At 43.3% G+C, this 21,182-nt stretch overlaps 1 protein-coding gene across 1 annotated transcript; it reads left to right on the top strand.

Annotated features, from left to right (window-relative positions):
* Positions 1-4,757: 4,757 nt before the first annotated feature.
* On the top strand, positions 4,758-20,404 carry lypd6 (LY6/PLAUR domain containing 6; the record flags this gene model as incomplete). The annotated part of the gene is given in 4 exon segments (NM_001113032.3): positions 4,758-4,950; positions 8,095-8,193; positions 17,581-17,711; positions 18,909-20,404. Coding segments are annotated over 4 exon segments (516 nt in total). The 5' UTR covers positions 4,758-4,832.
* Positions 20,405-21,182: the final 778 nt, after the last annotated feature.

Below are 21,182 nucleotides of genomic sequence, written 5' to 3'. Positions count from 1 at the left end.
GCGGTGTAACCCAACCTCTGGTTGACCCACATCAGTTCCCTTGAGGGACCAAAACTCAACATTAAACCTGCTCTTGTTATTTGATATTTGACTGTTAATTTAATGATTACCTTTTGGAGGACATGCCATGACTCACCTGGTTATTAAAAGCTGAAGGATATTCCCTAACCTTGAAAAAGTCAGACGTTGAAACTTATTGCCATGGAATTTCTTTATGCTGTTGGTCTTTGTGAGCCCAACTCATCAACAGGGATGGATACAGCTACAAGTACAAACTCGAGGGCATTAATTGTGCCCCTAATCCACTTACTCTGTATAATGGTACGTCTACTCATTCTGTATGTTCTACTCACCTTGCCCTCTGTGTATAGTACAGCTGGGGTCATTCATTCAATATGTGCCACCCATCTTAACTTCATATAGCAGGATATGAAAAACCCCCTCAAACATTTGTGTCAGGAGAGAGACGCTATTGGCACAAAGGGACCCCGTCGCCCCTGAGCCGAGTCAGCCGAGTGAGCCATTGTATCTCTGCCTCCTCTTCCTGCTGGTTATTGTTACTGACACGGGCGAGAGTTAATCCCATAACTACAAGTGGGATGTTTGCTTTGCAATTAAAGATGCAGAGTCAGCCGGAGGGGGTTATGAATTAACTTTGAGTGCAACAATCTCATACATAATACTCTCATCAGCCTCTGAGATAATGGGCTCTTTGAAGGTGCCCCTGTTTATATATAACTATATATATAGCATGGAGCTTATCAGCCGAAATAAATTGTTATAGAATATCAATGAGTGGGGGAGGAACCGATTCTATGGGGTGTGGAAAGTAAGTAGAATAGTAAAGACACTGGGGAAGAGGAAATAATATACACCCCCTAAAGAAGATATGATCAACATTACTATTAACTAACATGAGGTTGGGCCACCCTTTACCCAAGGTGAAAATTTACTATGTGGCATTGTTGTCAGACAGAAGTTGGCTGCACGGAACGCTCAGCGCATACACGGGATCCAGTTACCGCTGCAGCCGGAGGGTGAATGAGGTACTGGCGTCCCAGTTTTCTATTTCACATCATTGTATTGAGGCCCTATCATGCCCAAACAGTTGTGTACAGGCCACGTTAAATGCTTCCTTTGGTGATTCCAAAGCAGGAGGAAATATGATCGGGTCACCGAATTCTGTTAATCTTCATGAAATGTTTCTGCCTGTCAGAAAATCAGGTATTTTTATGCTCAATACAGCGGCTTCTGCTTTGTGGTTAGAAGCAATCGTTGAATGGCATCCATCACCCTTAAAATCAGTTTAAAAGTTTGCAATTGAAACTGATACATAAGGAGTAACATACCCCGTTTTAAGTTTAAGGATATGAAAAGTCAACGAGGCGTTCCATAACCATAGGCTACAAGGCTGTAGTGGTGGGCTTTACAAGGATATATTTTAGGTTATTTGTGATTTGACCACACCCCTTTATATACTGAAAGATCTTTGCCAAGAGTAAAGGTGACCATACACCTACAGGTGGGCAATATCTGGCGAATTCAGGCTAATTCGGTCGTTTGGCCCTGGGGCCAAACGATCTAATTCTAATGACGAGTATAGGCAGAGTCAGTTTGGGGGCCGCATCAACCAGCCGATGCAGTCCCCGATCCGACTAGATTTTTTAACCTGCCCAATCGATATCTGCCCGATTTCAGGGGGAAAACAAATGGATTGCAAAGTAGCCTGAAGTTTTCTCATTAGGCGTCTTTGGACTACTTTGTGTGTGATTTCCAACTGGCCACTCACATTGCTGCCAGTAGGGAGGAAACCTACATAGTTACATAGAGTTGAAAAAAGACCATCAAGTCCATCAAGTTCAACCCATCCAAGTAAACCCAGCACCCACACCCTATACTAACCAATCTATACACTCACATACATAAACTATATATACAACCAGTAATACTAACTGTAGATATTAGTATCACAATAGCCTTGGATATTCTGCTTGTTCAAGAACTCATCCAGGCCCCTCTTATAGGCATTAACAGAGTCTGCCATTACAGCATCACTAGGAAGGGCATTCCACAGCCTCACTGCCCTCACCGTGAGGAACCCCCTACGTTGCTTCAAATGGAAGCTCCGTTCCTCTAATCTAAAGGGGGGGCCTCTGGCGCGTTGATCGTCTTTATGGGAAAAAAGATCCCCCCCATCTGCCTGTAATCCCCTCTAATGTACTTGTAGAGAGTAATCATGTCCCCTCGCAAGCGCCTCTTTTCCAGAGAAAACAACCCCAACCCTGACAGTCTAACCTCATAGTTTAACCCTTCCATCCCCTTTACCAGTTTAGTTGCAGTCTCTGCACTTTCTCCAGCTCATTAATATCCTTCTTAAGGACTGGAGCCCAAAACTGCCCCCCATACTCAAGGTGAGGCCTTACCAGGGACCTATAAAGAGGCAAAATTATGTTTTCATCCCTTGAGTCAATGCCTTTTTTTTATACAAGACGGCACTTTGTTTTATTTTATTTGGGACATTTTGAAGCTCGCAGTAGCACATATTTTCCCCAGGCGGCAAGACGTCCCACTTGGCCTATGGTTTCGTTATACAGAATGAGCCTGTAAGGTAACATCAACCCACACCGAGTTCCTCTTTAACAACTGAAGTAAATCCGCGCCATTAACTCTGTCTCACACCTCCCCCGAAAGCACAAAGGGCTAAATTGTCTAATTGCGCACTGGACAATAATGAGCTCGTTACCATCAGTAAAAGCTCTGGGCACCTGTCAGTTGGCATCAAAATTATTCATTTCTTAACGAGGCCGGACACTTGCCAAAAAGAGTTTTTCATCGTTTATTTGCGATGTAATTGAGTCAAAAGCACTGAATTGTGTCCCAATAGGTTTGAAGAGGGATTGACATTTCAAGAAACAAGTTCCTCATCCATGGAAATGGTTTTAGCTTTTACTAGAGTTGTGCCTTACAGGGGATTGGCCTAATGGATAATAATCGGCTTTACTGATAAGCAGTTGGCCCAGGGCTTTGTGTGTGCAAGAAAGGCCAGTGGTTGGATACGCCGGTTGGTTGGGGAATTAGAATTTGAATAGTTGAACAGACTGAAATTGTTGAATTCTGGGAAAACAACATGTAATCATTGTATTTTAATAATAGGACCGAGGTCTAAGACATGGTCTATTGCGTGGTCATAGTGGTGCCAATATTTGAATTTCTTTGGTTCTGGTTTTAGCTTTTTCTATTGGCCAGTATAAAAAAAGTCTTGTTAACAAAATTGTGATTCAAATGGGGATAAGGCATGAGTATTGATTGTGAGAAGCTGGTTAGGCCTTGGTGAAAATTGCTAAGACCTTCGTTTATGTTCAGTAGAGGACCACTCTATGGTTCTACTGCAGTTGTTCTCGAGCTGTGGTGCTGGAACCGCTATGGGCACAAAGAAGTGTATGTTGAGGGGAAGGGTTTTCGTAGGGTGACATTTGATGTAAATGCTCAGTTTTGCCATAGATACCTTAGGACAGTGCTGTCCAACTTAATAGAAGTAGTGGGCCACCTATATCTCATATAGCATGTTTGAGGGCCAGATTCGGTTAAAATGATGATGTCATATAGTCTATGGAGCTTCTAAAGAGACTGAGGGCCATAAAAATCATTTGAAGGACCACATCCAGCACAAATATTAGTTGTGTGTGAGGCCACTATAGCATGTTCATTACTTTAACAGCCCTTCCTTGTCTGTCTGGCCCATGGCATTCACAAAGTACGATGCATTATGGCAGTCAAGGCTAATACAGCTGTCAAATTGCCATATTTGCTTTATAATTAATGAACAATGCACCGTTCAGATTCCCACAGAAACCCGCGTTGTGGTGGCACTGGCAGGCGTATTTATGATTTACTCCCAAGTTAGCTTGTGTTACACTTCTGAAACTCCATGTTTTAGCTCAGGGCAAAGTAATTATACAACATCAGAGGCTGCACAAAGGGCTCCGGGCCCCCTGACACAATGGCTGCTCTGTAACGGTACATGGTGTTTTTCTGTTGTTTTGTTTTGATAGAGTTTTTGGGTGGAGTAAATATGGAAAAAAGTATCTCTCATAGTGTGCCAAGTATAACACTGCTCCGGGGAAGCTGATGTTCCCTCACCAATAAATGTTTGTATTGCAGCATTCGCTCTATCCTAATAGGCTTTATCCCAGGAGGTTGGGATTTTATTTTCTTTTAGCATGTTTTTCTATGCAGTATTTTGGATGAAGGAACATTTAACATGTTGGTCGGCACATGTATGGCCCCACCCATGAAAACATTGCTCTTCTTATTGCTCTTACACCTACAGAAATGAACCACAGTTGGGGGTAGGAGTTAAATAAACTGGATGTAACATAGTAACATAGTAAGTAAAAAAAGACGTACGTCCATCACATTCAACCATAATGGCTATATATAACCTGCCTAACTGTATATGGCTACAAGGGTCACAAGCTGAAATGAAAGGTGCAAGTTTGCAACAGGTCTTGTAACCCATAGCAACCAATCAGCAGGTGGCATGTACAGGCCACTTTTTAAAAAAAGGAGATATCTGCTTAGTTGCTATAGGTTACAAGACTTATAACTGACTTTGCAACTGTTATTAAACTACAACCAATGCTTATTTAGTTACGGTCAGGTATTTGGTTACCTGGTGTTTGTGCAAAGGTTTTAGGTCGGTGTTTTATTGTATTTACAATGGATAAGTGAACGTGCCTAAGCTATAATTATGTTTCGATCCCTCTCCCCAGGTGGCTGCTTGGAGTAGGAAGGATTTACACACGGCTGCATGATTCGGAATTTAATCTGCGATGGAAACCTGGCCGGCAGTGGCCTGCTTCCTGATGCTGAGCCTGATAGCGGATTGGGCGGGGAGCGTGCAGTCCAGAGACTTTACCATGCAAGATATCGTCTACCTATATCCCTCAAGTAAGTGATTTGGTATGTCCTACAGGAAAAGGAAGTCCCACCATTTTGTAGATATTTTGGGGGAGGTATTACAATTACCTGTGCAAAGTTAGCTCCATGCCTAGCATCCCATGGACACCAATCAGGTGGTAATGATCACAGCAGATCATTAAAGGCTATGATTACTGGTGGAAACGTTATACCTGCCCCTTCATTTACCTCTGAAATGTGTCTTGGCTGTGCCTTGGCCATACACATTCCGATTGTAGCTGCCGATATCGGTCCCTTAGACTGATTCGGCAGCTAATCGCCCCGTGTATGGGCACTAACGACGGGCCTGCCTGACCGATATCTGGCCTGAAATCAGGCAGATATCGATCGGGCAGGTTAAAAAATTTAGTTGTATCGGGGACCGCATCGGCTCATTGATGTGGTCTCTGAACCGACTGCGCCTAGTTCTGATTCGATCGTTTGGCCCCAAACGAGCGGATCTTAACATGTATGGCCAACTTTACACTTACCTATAGGGGGCAGAAGAACAGCACTCCTAGTGGTCCAAAATATATAACACTGTTGCTGTTGCCATGGGGAAATGATATTTGAACTTATAGATTAAGGTTACCATCAGCCCTTGTTTCAGGGGGACTGACCCCATTTCAAGTTCTCTGTCCCTGTAGAAAATTAACCCTGGCAAGCGTTGCCTCTTAAAGCTGTCCCCATGGCAACAGAGCCCCTCCCCAGCCAATTGCTGCTATTCCAAGACAGGAGAAGGGGAGGAGTGATCACCTGTCACATGACTCTCTTTCCACGTGCTCCAAATTTTCCGCTCCAGCTTTTCTGTTGCTAAATGGAAGGAATATGTATAAAAGTATTTTGGGGCTGTGATGTTCAGTGGGTGTACGGCAATGGTGGAGTGTCTAAAAAGTGGGCGTGGCATTCAAAATCTTGTGAGTGCCACAGGTCCCTTCCAGTGGTATTCAATTGGTGTATGGCCATGGGGGAGTGTCCAAAAAGTGGGCATGGCATTATAAATCTTGTGAGCGCCACAGGCTCCTTCCAGTGGTGCTCAACGTGTGTATGCCAATGGGGGAGTGTCCAAAAAGTGGGCGTGGCATTACAAATCTTGTGAGTGCCACAGGTCTCTTCCAGTTGTGTTCAACAGGTGTACAGCAATGGGGGAGTGTCCAAAAACTGGGCGTGGCATTAAAAATCTTGATAGAGCCACAGGTCCCTTCCAGTGGGGTTCAACAGGTGTAAGGCAATGGGGGAGTGTCTAAAAAGTGGGTGTGGCATTAAAAATTTTTGTGAGCGCCATAGGCCCCTTTCAGTGGCCCCTTCCAGGGTGTTGGGCGTTGCACACTAGTTATGCCACTGGCAACCTTCCCATCCCCAGATTTCACTTTTAAAATCTGGCAACCTTATTATAGAAAAAATATTTCCCTATACAACAGCATTGTACTTGCAGAGTCTAACACTTGTCAACTGCAACCACCTGTTGGCTGGCAGAGGATGCTGGGAGTTGTGGCCGGGGGCTGTAAAACTTGATATCTGCAGAAGTAAATCTGTAGTCGGGTTCTAGAATACAGAAATACTTCACACTTCTGTGATCAGGAGCCAAACAAAGATTCACTCACAGCTGGGAGAGCAACTGTTACCGACTGCTCCTGGGCCTGCTATTGTCCCAGCAGAACATTCCATCCGCGTCTCAGGAGTCGGAACAGCCTCTGCTTTCTGCCGACACAAATCTAGGATCAGTTAGCAACGTGGCACAGCACCCGTCCCTTCCCACAGAAGCCAGGCCTGTGTCGCTGGAGCTATTGCACATTTACCAATCTAATTGCATGAGTTGTATTAAACAATCTGGCACAATTCATCTAGACTTTATATTGTGTTTACTGGATATTGTGTATTTCGTATTGTTTGTGTATAATAGTTGTATTCGGTGCAACCAACCAGGCAAGACTGGCAATCTGTGGGTTCTGGCAAATGCCAATGGGGCTGCTGTAAGATGCCATAGACACTCACTATTTATTGGTACTGTTGGGGGGCAGTTTGGGCCTGGTTATGCTTTGCCAGGGCCTATTTGAATCCCACTGCAGCCCTGCAACCAACTGCTCTTGCATATAGTCTGCAACTCACAGCCTGAGGCTTCAGTAAGTCATTTTTTAGCAGGAAAAGAAAATCTGCTTGAGATTCACCTTGAAACTGAAAAAAATATATATATAAAAAGTGAAAAACTATTGAGTTATAACTGCAGTGACGCATTACATACTGCGCATATATCTTGATTTTTATATGGTATTACTTAAAGCCATACTGGAACGTTATAAATTATTGTTATGTCATCCTAGAAAATTCACTTTAAAGGACATATAAACCCTATATTTTCCTACCAAGTTGGGCAAATCTTCCCCACCCAAACCACACCCGCTGTATTGTATATATCCCCTTCAGCACCATCACATTTTCCTAAAACAAATAGCAGCTTTCCCCCAGCAGCCACATCTCACACAACTACAGTGACATTTACATCTGCAAACAGCACGTATATGCTGTAAAGTTGATGCAATGAAGAATGCAGGCTTAAGCTGGCCATACACGTGGCGATCTCACGATGTTTCGTACGACCGTCGGTCGCACGAAACATCGTCAGATCCGCCACACACCATTCAGGGCTGAATCGGCAGGTAAGGAGGTAGAAACAATAGGATTTCTACCTCCTTCTGCCGATTCAGCTCTGAAGGGAGAATTTTGGTCAGGCGCCTTCTATGGCGCCCGATCAAAATTTTCTAACCTGGCCGATCGGCGAGTCGACCGATATCAGCAGCTTCCTGCGATATCGGTCGGCTCGCTGACATGCCATACACGCACCGATTATCGTACGAAACGAGGTTTCGTACGATAATATCGGTGCGTGTATGGCCACCTTTACACAGGCAGAACTTCAACTTACTTTGATAAAAAAAAAAGTCCTGCTTGGATTGAGCACTATAATGGATAAAGGGCTTCCTAGTGAATGAAGGGCATGATTTGTGGGCTGCCAGCATTAAAAATGGGGTGTTTTGGAAAAAATGTGTCTAATATGAATAATATGTATGTGTTAAATGTTAGCTTTCCACTTTATTTATTTATTTATAGTTTCTTGCATTTATCTTTATTTTATAGCAACGCCATATCCTGGTGGATTTAAATGCTTTACCTGTGAAAAGGCTGCAGATAATTATGACTGCAATCGTTGGGCCCCTGATATATTCTGCCCAAGAGGTAAGCAGTTCCCAGTATTCTCTGTGCCTATAGGCCAATAGTGTGTTCTAACTACTCTACACCAAATGCTCGCTGACTATTTATGTCCTGCGCTTAAGGGCAAATGCCCATACCTGGTGCACTCTTACCTTCCAATTTGTGCCTGTATGTTACCCAACCACTTAGATTGTAAGCTCTACGGGGCAGGGACCTCCTTCCTACTGTGTCTCATACCTTATGGCACTTACTCCCTGTGTATTTATACTTATTTATTGTATTTATAATAACACTTGTCTTCCCTGTGTGTAATTGTGTATATTGTCAGATTGTACAGCGCTGCGTATACTTGTGGCACTTTATAAAGTTATACATACATACAAATGGGGGACGGTAGGGAAAAAAGATTACCCAGTTCCCACAGCTTCTTCCATATGGAGCATTGGGGATGAGGGGACTGGAGGCTAGTGGGGGTGAATGGTGTGTGGAGGGAACTGGCAGTGACAACGGGTGGCAGCAAATGTGTTATGGAGCTTCCTTCCTGTTGAGCATTAGGGCAATAACTCCAGCAGCTGTTTGTGTGTATTTCTCTATATTCCATGGACACAACAGTCTTTTTAATGGATGAAATTATGAATCGAAACAGGTCTATTTATGGATTTCCTAATATGTGAATTTTAGGGTCAGATTTATCTTATTAGAGCTCAATACATAAAAACTTACCCACGTTCTATTCATTCCTATAGGATTTTTAGAAGCATATTTATCAAATGGTGAGTTCTAGCTTTCACCTATTGATAAATACGCTTCCATAAATCCCATAGGAATGAATAGAACGTGGGTTTTTATGTATTTAAGCTCTAAACTCGCATTTTGATAAATCTGCCCCTTAGAGTCTTTTTTCCAATTTGAACGAACTTTTACTAAAGTTGAATGTTTGCTTATTTATTACATAAGAATATAAAATACTTGATTAAATCGGGGGAAAAAAACTCAAATTCATAAATTTTATATTCTTCTCATTCTTTTGAATTGGTCTACAAACTCCCAAAAGAAATTGAAAAACTTGATTTGAAAAAAAAAAGCATAAATTATACCAAGGAAAACCCCCATGAACTCACAAGCTTTTACATGCCGACATTTGAGCTTTTCTAATTTTTTTGCACAACATTCAAGTTTTGGAAACCATAATTCGAATTTGGGAGTTTTTTCGGCAAAAAAAATTTGAACGTTGATAAATCAGGTCAGTAGCGTAAGATTACACTAGAAATGCATAGTTTTAAGTAGGAATGAACCCAATCCCGGATTTGATTCGGGATTCGGGCCAAAAAAGTGGGTTTGGTTCATCCCTAGTTTTAAGCAGACCGTGGTCGGGGGGGGGGACGAGGGTGTCGGGGACAGAGGGTTGGCTTCAGACAGTCTTGGGCCCCTGTATCTCTTGGCACCGTACCGAATCCAAAAGCAGTAAATATTCAGGCAGAATGTTACCATTCGGTGCTTTTTGAGTTACCGAGAGAGAGAGAATAAAGTCCCTTTATTGGAAATGTTCCCCTGCTAAGATTACAAGAGATTAAAAAAAGCAGAGTCATCGGAGATGGGAAGACTCATAATCTTCCTTTAATCTGTGCAACAGAACATTCCGATATCCACTTTGCGTCTGTGATCAGATAGCGAGTTCCTTAGATTTCGTGGGATGGGGCGGCTGGGCGGGCGGATGCGCCCAATGCTTGCACTGGATACGGCTATTGGATACGGAATTAGCCCCCATTCAGGAAGAGGCATCAGGCAATTAAGGTCCCAGATGTCTGTCCGTTTGCTTGGGAAAACAAAGGCTGGTATTCTGAGTCTGTTCCCCATGATCTCAGGCCAGGGAGCACCGGGCATCATCCGCCGCCTTGTGTCCTTCCATTTATACGGCGACGTGCCTTGTAGGGCAGCCAGGAACTGCTTTCTGTTTAAGTTAATTATTGACCGTCGCACGGAAATGAGTTCCAATGATAATTTCTCCATTCTCCGTGCATCAGTGCCCGCTTACAAAGTACCAGTGGGTAAGGAAAAAACCCCTTGTGGTTATTCTTGGGGCATTTCCAGTTCAGCGGCACTAATTCACTCCGGCTGAAAGAAACCATCACTCATCTCATTCTGAGATTTGTTCATTTAACAAGGTCACTTACCGGTATCTATCTAATCAGATCACTGGCTAAAACAAAGAAAATTAGTTTCTACGATTGTATCATGGTCGAAGTCTAAAAACGATTTGGAGTTAAAGGGGAACTCCGGCTTCCAACCCAAAATGTGTTCACAAAAAAACCCCTAATATCCCTATCGCTATAATCTGTTCCTTCAAAAGGTAGGAATAAATACTATTTTTATATGCTGAAATCCAGCTGCAAAACAGTTCTTCTCTTTCTGCATCATTTGAAATCCTGGCAGGGGAGGAGGGACTAAAACACTGATGTTACAAATTGTAAAAACTTCTCCACAGCTTACAGACAGCATGCAGGAACTGCATCACCCACAATGCATTGCACTGTGATTTTCCTTTCCTTATTGACATCACGTATGCAGGGAATTGTGGGATTGGGAGGAGGCAGGCTGAAGGCAGGCTGAGGACAGGCGACTACTGTTACATTTGAGTCTCAAAGTAGCCAACCAGATCAGCAGGGGAACAGGGGGCGGGGCTTAGGGAACTGTTCCAAACCATATTATTACATTAAATAGCATAAGAAGGCTGCATATGAACTTATGTTTACTTTTCACAAAGCATAAGTTCTTTGGGTTGAGTTCCCCTTTAAATTATACATATTCTCAGGGATATTATTCAACCCTAGATATAGGGAACCTGACTTGGTCAAGGGCGGCAGAGATGGCAGCCAGTACATTTACAGACAACCTATCCTGCCTAGTTGCCTATAGAGCTACGAAGCAGGAAGTGGAACAGTCCAAGTGTAAGTTGCATTTGAGGGGGGGTTTGGCACTTTTTGTATTCAGCTGGATCTCTCTTGTAATTTATAGACCTCGTGTTCTGGCCTCAGGGCACATCTCTGCTTTGTTCTTTCAGTCGGTCTCTTCAGTCTGCAGATCTGCATTGTGTCAGCCAGCCGAATGTGTGTCTGAAGCAGCAAATAAACCACAAACCTTGTCAAACACTGCTTATTCCACACTGGCTGCGGTGATAGAGAACAGGGCCCGTGGGGAACAATAGAGATATAAATATGTTCTTCTTCAATCCCTTAATGCTGATTTTATCTGGGGATCATAGATTTATGAATGTAGATTTTGCACCTCGACATCCTTTGTAGTGATGTGATCTGTGTTTTTGTATTGACTCACGAGAAAGAGATATGGGGGAACCCACAACAATCACCCTGTCTTTCTGCTTCATAATGAATTATGGGTTTCTCCTTGGGAACAATGGACAACTTAACCTTATTATAATGTAATCCAAAGTAGACCAGTGTTCCCAAAGAGAGTAGGAAAGAACATACCCACCTTTCCTCATCTCCCAGGTCTTCTCTTTACCTTGTTTTCATAATGTTTTGCTGTTATATATATACAGTATATATAAAGGCATTACTGTGTGCCCTTTGGAATCAAACTACTTATGGCACAAACCAACAAGCCTTTGGGAATTGAGCTTCCTGGGGCACACTACCGTGGGATATTGGAAACAGCACTGACTGTACATATTGTGCTGGGGCCAATGATACAACATATATCTTATTTTATATTGCATCTATATTAATTCAATATAAATTGATACAGGTATAGGATCCATTATCCGGAAACTCATTTTCCATCCCAACTAAGATATAATTACCCCTTATTGGGGGCAGAACAGCCCTATTGGGTTTATTTAATGGTTAAATGATTCCCTTTTCTCTGTAATAATAAAACAGTACCTGTACTTGATCCCAACTAAGATATAATTACCCCTTATTGGGGGCAGAACAGCCCTATTGGGTTTATTTAATGGTTAAATGATTCCCTTTTCTCTGTAATAATAAAACAGTACCTGTACTTGATCCCAACTAAGATATAATTACCCCTTATTGGGGCAGAACAGCCCTATTGGGTTTATTTAATGGTTAAATGATCCCCTTTTCTCTGTAATAATAAAACAGTACCTGTACTTGATCCCAACTAAGATATAATTGATCCATATTGGAAGCAAAACAGAGATCCAAAATTAGAGAAAGACCCCTTATCTGGAAAACCCCAGGTCCCGAACATTCTGCATAAAAGGTGCCATACCTGTACGCACTTTGAGGTGCATTTACTAACGTTAAATTTAATTTTTGTCACTATTCATATTTTTGTGCGCTAAAATAAATTTTTTCGCCATTTATTATGCAACAAAACAAACAAATCTGAAAGAAAAAATACGCCATCTAAAAGCTGTTACAGTCATGTAGAAGTCAATTGCAGGTGTACTTTTTTTTTTATTCCACATCTTTTTTCATAGAGAGAGCTGCTAAAATACACTGGCAAGGATACTCCCTTCATCCCTATAATAAAAGGGCATTTCTCTTTCTTCATATATGAATTAAAAAAAGGATTACCCAGAAGTCTTATAAGTAAAGAATAATTTGTAGCAACAAGAAAAATTGGCCACAGTCCTGTCCAGGGACAATACTGGCAAACCCATTGGCGCTAATTCCATGCATTCCTCATAGACATTCATTCTCCATTGATTAGACAGACTGCCAGCTCAGACCTGGCCTAAATGATCCCTGCAAAATTCCACTGCATTTTTTGTCAAAGTAAAAGTGACATAAGGGCTTATTAACCACTGCCGTGGGTCCAAAGGGAGCACATTTGCCAATACTTGTAGCTAGATACAGAACCATAGCACCTTGGGCATCTGGTCTGGACTGGGATTAAAAATAGGCCCTGGTGTTCCAAGTACACAGAGGCCCAAACAGCTTTGAATTCCTGGTTTGGAGAGAAGTTTTAATTGCATGAAAAACAGGTGCAATTCCAACCACAACCTCCTGTAGGTTCAGTCCATATAGGGGCTACCAAATAGCCAATCATTGCCCTTATTTGGCACCCCTTTTTATGCTTGTGTAGCTCCCCCACAATTGTTTTCTTTTTGTAACTTATATTTTATTTATTGTTTTTTCACAAGTTTTTACATAATAATAAAAATAAAAGACATTGTATATAACAAATTAGGAGAGAAAGAAAAGAATAAGGGGTAAAAGAAAGTTACAGAAGGGAATATGAAAGTGTAGGTAAAAAAGGAAAAGAACAAAATAACCATCATAGGTACTCGGAGATACTTTTAGCTATTACAAAAGTCTAATATCAACGTAAAGCTGTTATTTTATGTGAGAAAAAGCATACTATGTATTCTCGGTCTAAAGGCCCCCATACACGTTGAGATCCGCTCCCTTGGCAAGGTCGCCAAGCGAGCGGATCTTCACCCGATATCCCCACCTACGGGTGGGCGATATCGGAGAGCGTGTAGGTAAAAAAAAAAGAATTTGATCGTTTGGCCCTGGGGCCAAAGGATCAAATTGTATTAGCGTCAATGGGGCAGTCGGTTCAGGGACCCCGATCCGACTGAATTTCCTAACTTGCTCGATCAATATCTTGGCAATTTTAGGCCAGATATCAGTCGGGCAGGCCCCTTGTTTCTGCCCCTACACGGGCCGATAAGCTGCTGACACGTTGAGATCCGCTCGCTTGGATCTTCACCCGATACCCCCACCTACGGATCGGGGTCCCCGAACCGACTGCCCCATTGACGCTAATATAGTTTGATCCTTTGGCCCTGGGGCCAAAGGATCAAATTGTATTAGCGTCAATGGGGCAGTCAGTTCGGGGACCCCGATCCGACTGAATTTCCTAACTTGCCCGATCAATATCTGGCCAATATTAGGCCAGATATTGGTCGGGCAGGCCCCTCGTTTCTGCCCCTACACGGGCCGATAAGCTGCCGAATCGGTCCAAGGGACCCATATCGGCAGCTACTATTGGCTTGCAGAAAAGTTTTTTGTATTCAACTCTATATGGGTTCAATTTCCTAGTTTGAGGGGTTCATTTTTTATTTTCCTTTATTAGATTAGAAGGGAAGCAGTATTATAGGGTTTTGCCAAAAGCTCGTAAGGGGCCCAAATATCCATACATTTTGGTACCTTGTTTTGCAGTTGTGCTATTGCACTTTCAAACCTCTTATGGACTTGGCGCGTGGCACAGGGGGAAAACAAGGCGGCTCTATGCTCATAACTGAGTCTCTAAATGGTAAATATTATCAATTCTTGTAAACGCACTGCAAAAAAAAGCTTCATCAACATTCTCCTTGTTCTGTGTTTATAAAGGGAAACCCATTTTTCATCCTATTTCGTAGCTGTATAAACCTCTTAAATTCCCATCCAGACGTGTGGCGTGACCCTTCCATGGAGCAAAACAAAGTCAATGGAAATTTCCGGCTGCTGAAAGGAATAACTGACACTCACACGACTGCCGTGATCGGGGCCGCCGCCGCGCTAAGCAAGAAAAATCACCCTTGTAAAAATAATTACATTCAAATCTTTCTCCAGGAGTAACATTAGTGTGAAAGCGCGTGTCAGGGAAAATCAGCCGCCATTGTCTGGTCCCATTCAGGGAGCCGGCCTCGAGTGTGACAGCCCTTCTGTATTCCCCGCTCTGTAAATATTGCCCTCGGGATTCCTTTATTGTGGTGCAGAGCGTAGAGGTGACAGACGGGATTTTGGGAAAACAGAGCAGCAGAGCTGTTTGCTTTATAGTTGTGATTTCCAGCTTTAAAAGGTTCCCAACATATTAGAGTTGTAAAGGGATAGTAAGAGATGTACAAAGCGTTCCATGGATTCATCTCTTGTCATGGAAGGGGTCACGGCTGTGGTTCTTGGGTTTAATAAGGTACATTTAAGGTGGCTGTTTCCATCAGCCATTGGAGGGTATCATCAAAAAGAGGCTCCATGTTTCTATTTGGCTCATTATACAATATGCTACTGGCCAACCTGTGATTGATCAAACTCTTGTTCAGGGGACCCATTCATGGACAGAGGGTTGCTCATTCTAGGGTTCTAGGCATCAACCCTTGGAGGGTATCATCACAAAGAGGCTCCTTGTTTCTATTTGGCTGATGGCCCAAGATGCATACAAAACTACTGGCCAAACTATGATTGATCAAACTCTTGTTCACATAACACATTCATGGACAGAGGGTTGCTCATTCTAGGGTTCTAAGCATCAGCCTTGTAGGGTTCCAATCATCAGCTTGATGGCCCAATATGCATACAGAACTACTGGCCAACCTGTGATTGATTAAACTCTTGTATAGAGGCCCCATTCATGGACAGAGGGTTGCTCATTTTAGGGTTCTAATCATCAGCCTTTGGAGGGTATCATCAAAAAGAGGCTCTATGTTTCTGTTTGGCTGATGGCCCAATATGCATACACAACTACTGGCCAACCTGTGATTGATCAAACTCTTGTTCAATGGCCCCATTCATGGACCAAGTATTATTCATTCTAGGGTTCTAGGCATCATTCTTTGGAAGATATCATGAAAAGAGGCTCCCTGTTTCTATTTGGCTGATGGCTCAATGGGCAAGGCAGTTATAGAGGTGCATAGAAGCTGTGGACAAAGAGTTACTTGAATTTCAAAGGTAACACACGTTCCACCTAAGAAATATTCCCTGGATAGCGCTGTAGCTTGTATGGTGGGTCCAGAACATTTTGCAGACGCTACACCTACGACACATGGGTTTCACACAATGATTTTGGGAGTGCGTCTCTTCTCAACTATCGTATCCCAGGGGAACGAGCTATGGGAACATAAGCAAATATTTGTAGACTTGATCCTTTTCCTTGGACTTTGTCTTTAAAAAAACATTGGTTATCCTTGTTCCGTCTTCTTTTGACGGGGGCAGACAAAATCTGAGATTAAATATGGTTTTCAGACAGTTTGGGGATTAGTAGGCCTGACAGCTGTTTATCAAGGGGAGATGAATTTTTTGCTGGGATTAAGGGAATATACACAGAGGCAGATAAGGCCGAGCGTATACACAGGGTGAGCCAACAACAGGATGGGTGGTTCCTACTTACATAGGAAGGTGATGTTCTCCCCAGTTCTTATCTTGTTCCTATGCAGCTATATATAAATCATTAAAGGCATCTCTAAGGCTTTGTTACATTTTAAGGGTCATGTAAGGGGCTTCCTGGTCAGTCTCCAGCTGTTCAGTATAAAAATATTGTCCTGTCCTCCCCCTGGTGCCATATTCATTAACTACTGTTTATCAGATTCATCTCAAAATTGTGTAGGTCTACAACTGCCAGCATAATGGCTAAAGCAGTGATCCCTAACCAGTGGCTTGATGTTGCCCCCCACCCTCTTGATTAGCTCCCCAGGGGCCTCAAAGTAGGTGCCATTTTTAAATTTCTGGCTTGGAGACAAGTTTTGGAAGCCCAGAGACACAGTTTTACCCCAAGCAGAGCCTCCTGCAGGCCAGCAGTCCATATGGGGCTACCAAATAGCCAATCACAGCCTTTATTTGGCACCCCCAATGGACTTTTTTAAGCTTGTGTGGCTCCCCAACACTTTTTACATTTGAGTGTGGCTCACAAGTAAAAAAGGTTGGGGATCCCTGGGCTAAAGCATGCTGAGAGCTATAGTTCAGTGACATTGTTGATAAGGCGAGAGATTGGATTGTATGTTTGGGGGTGCTACTGGCAGTGCATTCTCTATGGGAGAGCTGTTAATCATTCTTATATAAGGCTGTTGACCACTTTTTAGGGTGGCTAAGTCTACTTAGACCTTGATTATTCAAAACGAAGCCAAAAATTAAAAAAAAATTTCCCTGATGAAGGCCCTTTATGGGTTGAAACGCGTTGGGCTATACTTGTTATGTGTTTTTGTATTGAATAAATTTCTTTTTATACTTATTTTTTTGAGTGTGCAGGTACTTTTTGCTTTCTTGGATTTATTTTGGAGTCACTAAATGGGTTTTCTCCAGTGTTTTTGCACCTTCTTTTGTTTATTATAATAGAAGGTGTGCGCTCTTACATTTTGCTACTTAATGCAAAAGGCTTATCCAATGAGAATCTTGCCTGCTCCACGCATACCAAACTCTTTGTTCTTTATTCATGGGATCTGAGCTGTTTATGGCTTAATTGACTTTATGAAAGTGCTACACGTGTATAAGCTTCCATTGTTTACTGGTCACCAGTTCCCCCCCCACCAATAGTGTTATAGTCCTGGTACAAGAAGCCAGTAGAGGGTGTGGCCTAGCAGTAAAGGGGGCGTTGTCTGACATCATTAGAGGCACGCGCGGCCAAGGAGGGCTAGTATTAGGGCACTGAAGGAATAGCAATACCCTGTATATGAATATTCTGTATAATGTACATATGAATAAAGTTGTGTTGTTGTTGTTTTCCCAGAGACCAGATACTGCTACACTCAGCACATCATGAACGCCACGGGGGAGAGTGTGTCGGTGACGAAACGCTGCGCGGCTCTGGAGCACTGCCTCAATAGCGGCTGCAGGGACTCCATCAATAAGGACCAGAAGGTGGGTCTTCCTATAGGGTGACAAAAAGGACCAGGGAAGGGATGTACAACGCACAGCAAGGAAATCAATGTAAATTACAAATCCCAGCATCCTCAGCTCACCTTATGGTTGTTACTCACAGTAGGTTCTTATTCCAGGAGTAGTGAAAAGGGGAGGTGACAGGCTACAAACAGTCTAGGTTAGGAAGCTGAAGTTCCCCTTTAACAAGCAAATTAATTTTGTGGTAAGTGTGTTCCTAGCAGAACCGTTTAGTTATAAAGGGAAACACAACTGTAAGGGCCACTGTACCTCAGGTTGCCTTGCAGAACGGTGCTTGGAATAGTGGAATATTTATTCTAGCCAGGGTCGGACTCCACCCCGGGGAGCCCTGTACCCCCCCATGGTACGCGCTGCCTGCAGGGGCCCCAGCCGCGCACCCTTAACCTTCCCCCCCCTGGAGGGGCCCCTGCCTGAGGACATCAGAGCCAGAGAAGGCGCCAACAGGGTCGGGTCTGGACCGCTGGGGCCCATGACGACCGGGTATTTTCCTGGTGTCCCAGCGGCCCAGTCCGACCCTGATTCTAGCATAGTTTTAGCATAGTTTTATGGATTTTCTCTGTAGAGGATAAGATAATGTGTATGGTGTTGCCCCTGCAATGCAGAGCTCAATTTATAGTCAGCCGGCCACACCCCAAGCGACGGCAGACCCTGGCCCCTTACGGTGGCCACACAAGCAATTTTCGATCTTTTGTGCAACCACTGGTTCCTTCCCACCCTCCACTGATGTTCAGGGCTGAATTGTCAGATATGGAGGTAGAAATAATAGAAATTCTACCTCCTTCTGCTGATTCAGCCCTGAACGTAGATTTTGCTTGGGCGCCTTCTATGGCGCCTGATCAAAATCTTTTAACCTGGCCGATTGGCAAGACGACTGATACAGCCATACACGCACCGAATATTGTACGAAACGAGGTTTCGTACTATATCATTGGTGCATGTATGCCCAGCTTTAGGTCGCTAGCCCATGCTGACTTCTGGCTTCCCATTGTCTAGTTATTAGTCATTAGGGTGGCTACTAGGGCTGATGAGGAAGGCTGTGACTAGCCAGCATGAAACAATGGTAATTGAGGCAAGACTGAAAGTGAAGCCAAATCAGCCCCCAGTATATTGAGATTCCATGCCGGCAACTAACCTACCTATTTATGTTTTGTGCCTTAGGTGTGCACGTCATGCTGTGAAGGGAATATCTGTAATTTGCCATTGCCCCGGAATGAAACGGATGCCATATTTGCAACCACGTCGCCGCTCAGTAGCTCAGGAAGGAGCGCAGTACAGGGTGGAACGGTGTTAGCATGCTTATTCCTGCTGTGGCTCTTTGGCACGTAAAGGTGCCAGCGCCAACTCCGAGGCCAATGTGAAAGATACTGAGTATTCCAGTGCCATCTGTTATGGCTGCAACCCAGGAATGGATGGTAACGATATCGCCGGGGCCTTCCTGCATCTGAAATGGCTCAATGGAACGTATAACCTCTCCTAGAGCGAGATGTCCATACTGAGTTCCTACGATGCATCCGTCGCACTGCGGAACCAGTCAAGACAATAGGAGTGTGGAAATTCGATTGGCCAGTTCCTCAGAGCAGCCAGCGTCACTATATAGACTGTAGGAAGTGTACTATCCAATCAGAAAGAAGAGACTTCTACTGAACCACCAATGGGAATTCCAAATATTCTTTTCTATGAAGCGCTTTCCATAATGAGAGCTTGCGTTTGTTTGCACAAATTGGCTGTGCATTGGCCAATAGCAGAGCTGCCTTTGTTACCTGTGGGCATATCGGCGCCCCCTGTTGGATATAGTAAAATCTGAGCTGCTTCGTGGTTGGCTGAAGGTTAAATTTAGTATTTAATTTAAAACGCAATGGCTGGTATTGTTCCAGAATATAGAATGATTACATCGGATCAATATTTGATGATAAAAAGCAGCATAAATGTATAATACATTCACAACTGCAGCACATACAGCTGTATATATGTTTATATATCTTTATTTTTATCACTGGATATCATTGTTCTGCTCTATTCATCTCAGTTGAGACCAAACTGTGGCCAAGCTTCCAATGAGAGTGGCTACCCTGGGCCTGGCTGTGCAACAGTTTTAGGTAGCAATTCTGGGCATAGTGGGGCATGATGGTGGCATTAACACCTGAAGGCCAGTTTTTGGGGTGAGTGCTTATTTGTGCCCAGGGTACCCCTGGAACTATAGCAGGGTGACTGTTACCCCAATGTTTCTATATATCTGTAACCTTGTTATGGGCTAAGGGGGCCCAGCCTGAAGGCCAGTTAGGGGGGGATGTGGGTTGAGTGCTTATTTGTGCCCTGGGTACCCCTGGAACTATAGTAGGGTGACTGTTACCCCAATGTTTCTATATATCTGTAACCTTGTTATGGGCTAAGGGGGCCCAGCCTGAAGGCCAGTTAGGGGGGGATTTGGGGTGAGTACTTATTTGTGCCCTGGGTACCCCTGGAACTATAGCAGGGTGACTGTTACCCCAATGTTTCTATATATCTGTAACCTTGTTATGGGCTAAGGGGGCCCAGCCTGAAGGCCAGTTAGGGGGGGATTTGGGGTGAGTGCTTATTTGTGCCCTAGATATTCTATTCTATGACTGAATGAATCTCTAATCGTGTTATCAGCTAACAGGGCCCTGACCAAAAGCTGCAAGGGGAACCTGAACTTTCCTAATCCCCCCGCCCCATTAGACTTAAAACCCGCCCCTTTCCCAGAAGCCCTGCCCCCTTCAGTGCAGCTGTTGGGACAGCGTTGGGTGAGTAAGAGACGGCACTTACGCATTGCAGGCAAACGCCTACGTTGTGCTGGATGTGAAAAAGCACATTTCTATGTAGATAAAAATGTTTGTAAAAAGATTTACAGTATTTATTTGTACATATTTGTATTTTTCTGTAATATACCTTGCGCTATATTTTTTATGACAACTGGTATTTCAAGATTTTACCGTATTTTGTAATTGTTTTTTTAAATATTCTGGAAACATAACTGCTTAAACAGAAATGCAAATCATCATAGAACAGAAATAAAAGTAAAAACTTTCCATCGACAAATTGTACAGACTTTTTATTTCAAGAAACTTCTATTCAGCAGAATAATGGGGGGATTTACCAAAGCTCGGTATGGGTTAAATCTCAGCAGTTTTCTTCTACAAACAGTGGGAATTGCTCAGAGCAAATTAGTGATATTAGTAGATATCACTGGAAAATAGTGAGAAATAATATTTTCTCTCAACCAAAAACTATGCAGAACATTTGCAGTTTTTAACAGAGACTGCCATAAATCTAAATAAAATAGGAAATTCCAAGAAAAACTCCCATCTGTGCATCATGTGACCAGTCTGCCTACTTGGGTATGTGTAGGTTAAATAGCAACAGAGATGGGCAGCCTCTGTGCCATTGAACATGGGAAAGGGAAAGTTCACTTTT

This window comes from Xenopus tropicalis, chromosome 9 (genome assembly GCF_000004195.4).
Source record: "Xenopus tropicalis strain Nigerian chromosome 9, UCB_Xtro_10.0, whole genome shotgun sequence".
In the NCBI taxonomy this organism is placed as follows: domain Eukaryota; kingdom Metazoa; phylum Chordata; class Amphibia; order Anura; family Pipidae; genus Xenopus; species Xenopus tropicalis.
Note: the sequence above shows the minus strand (reverse complement) of the source record. Positions and strands in the feature narration are given on the sequence as shown.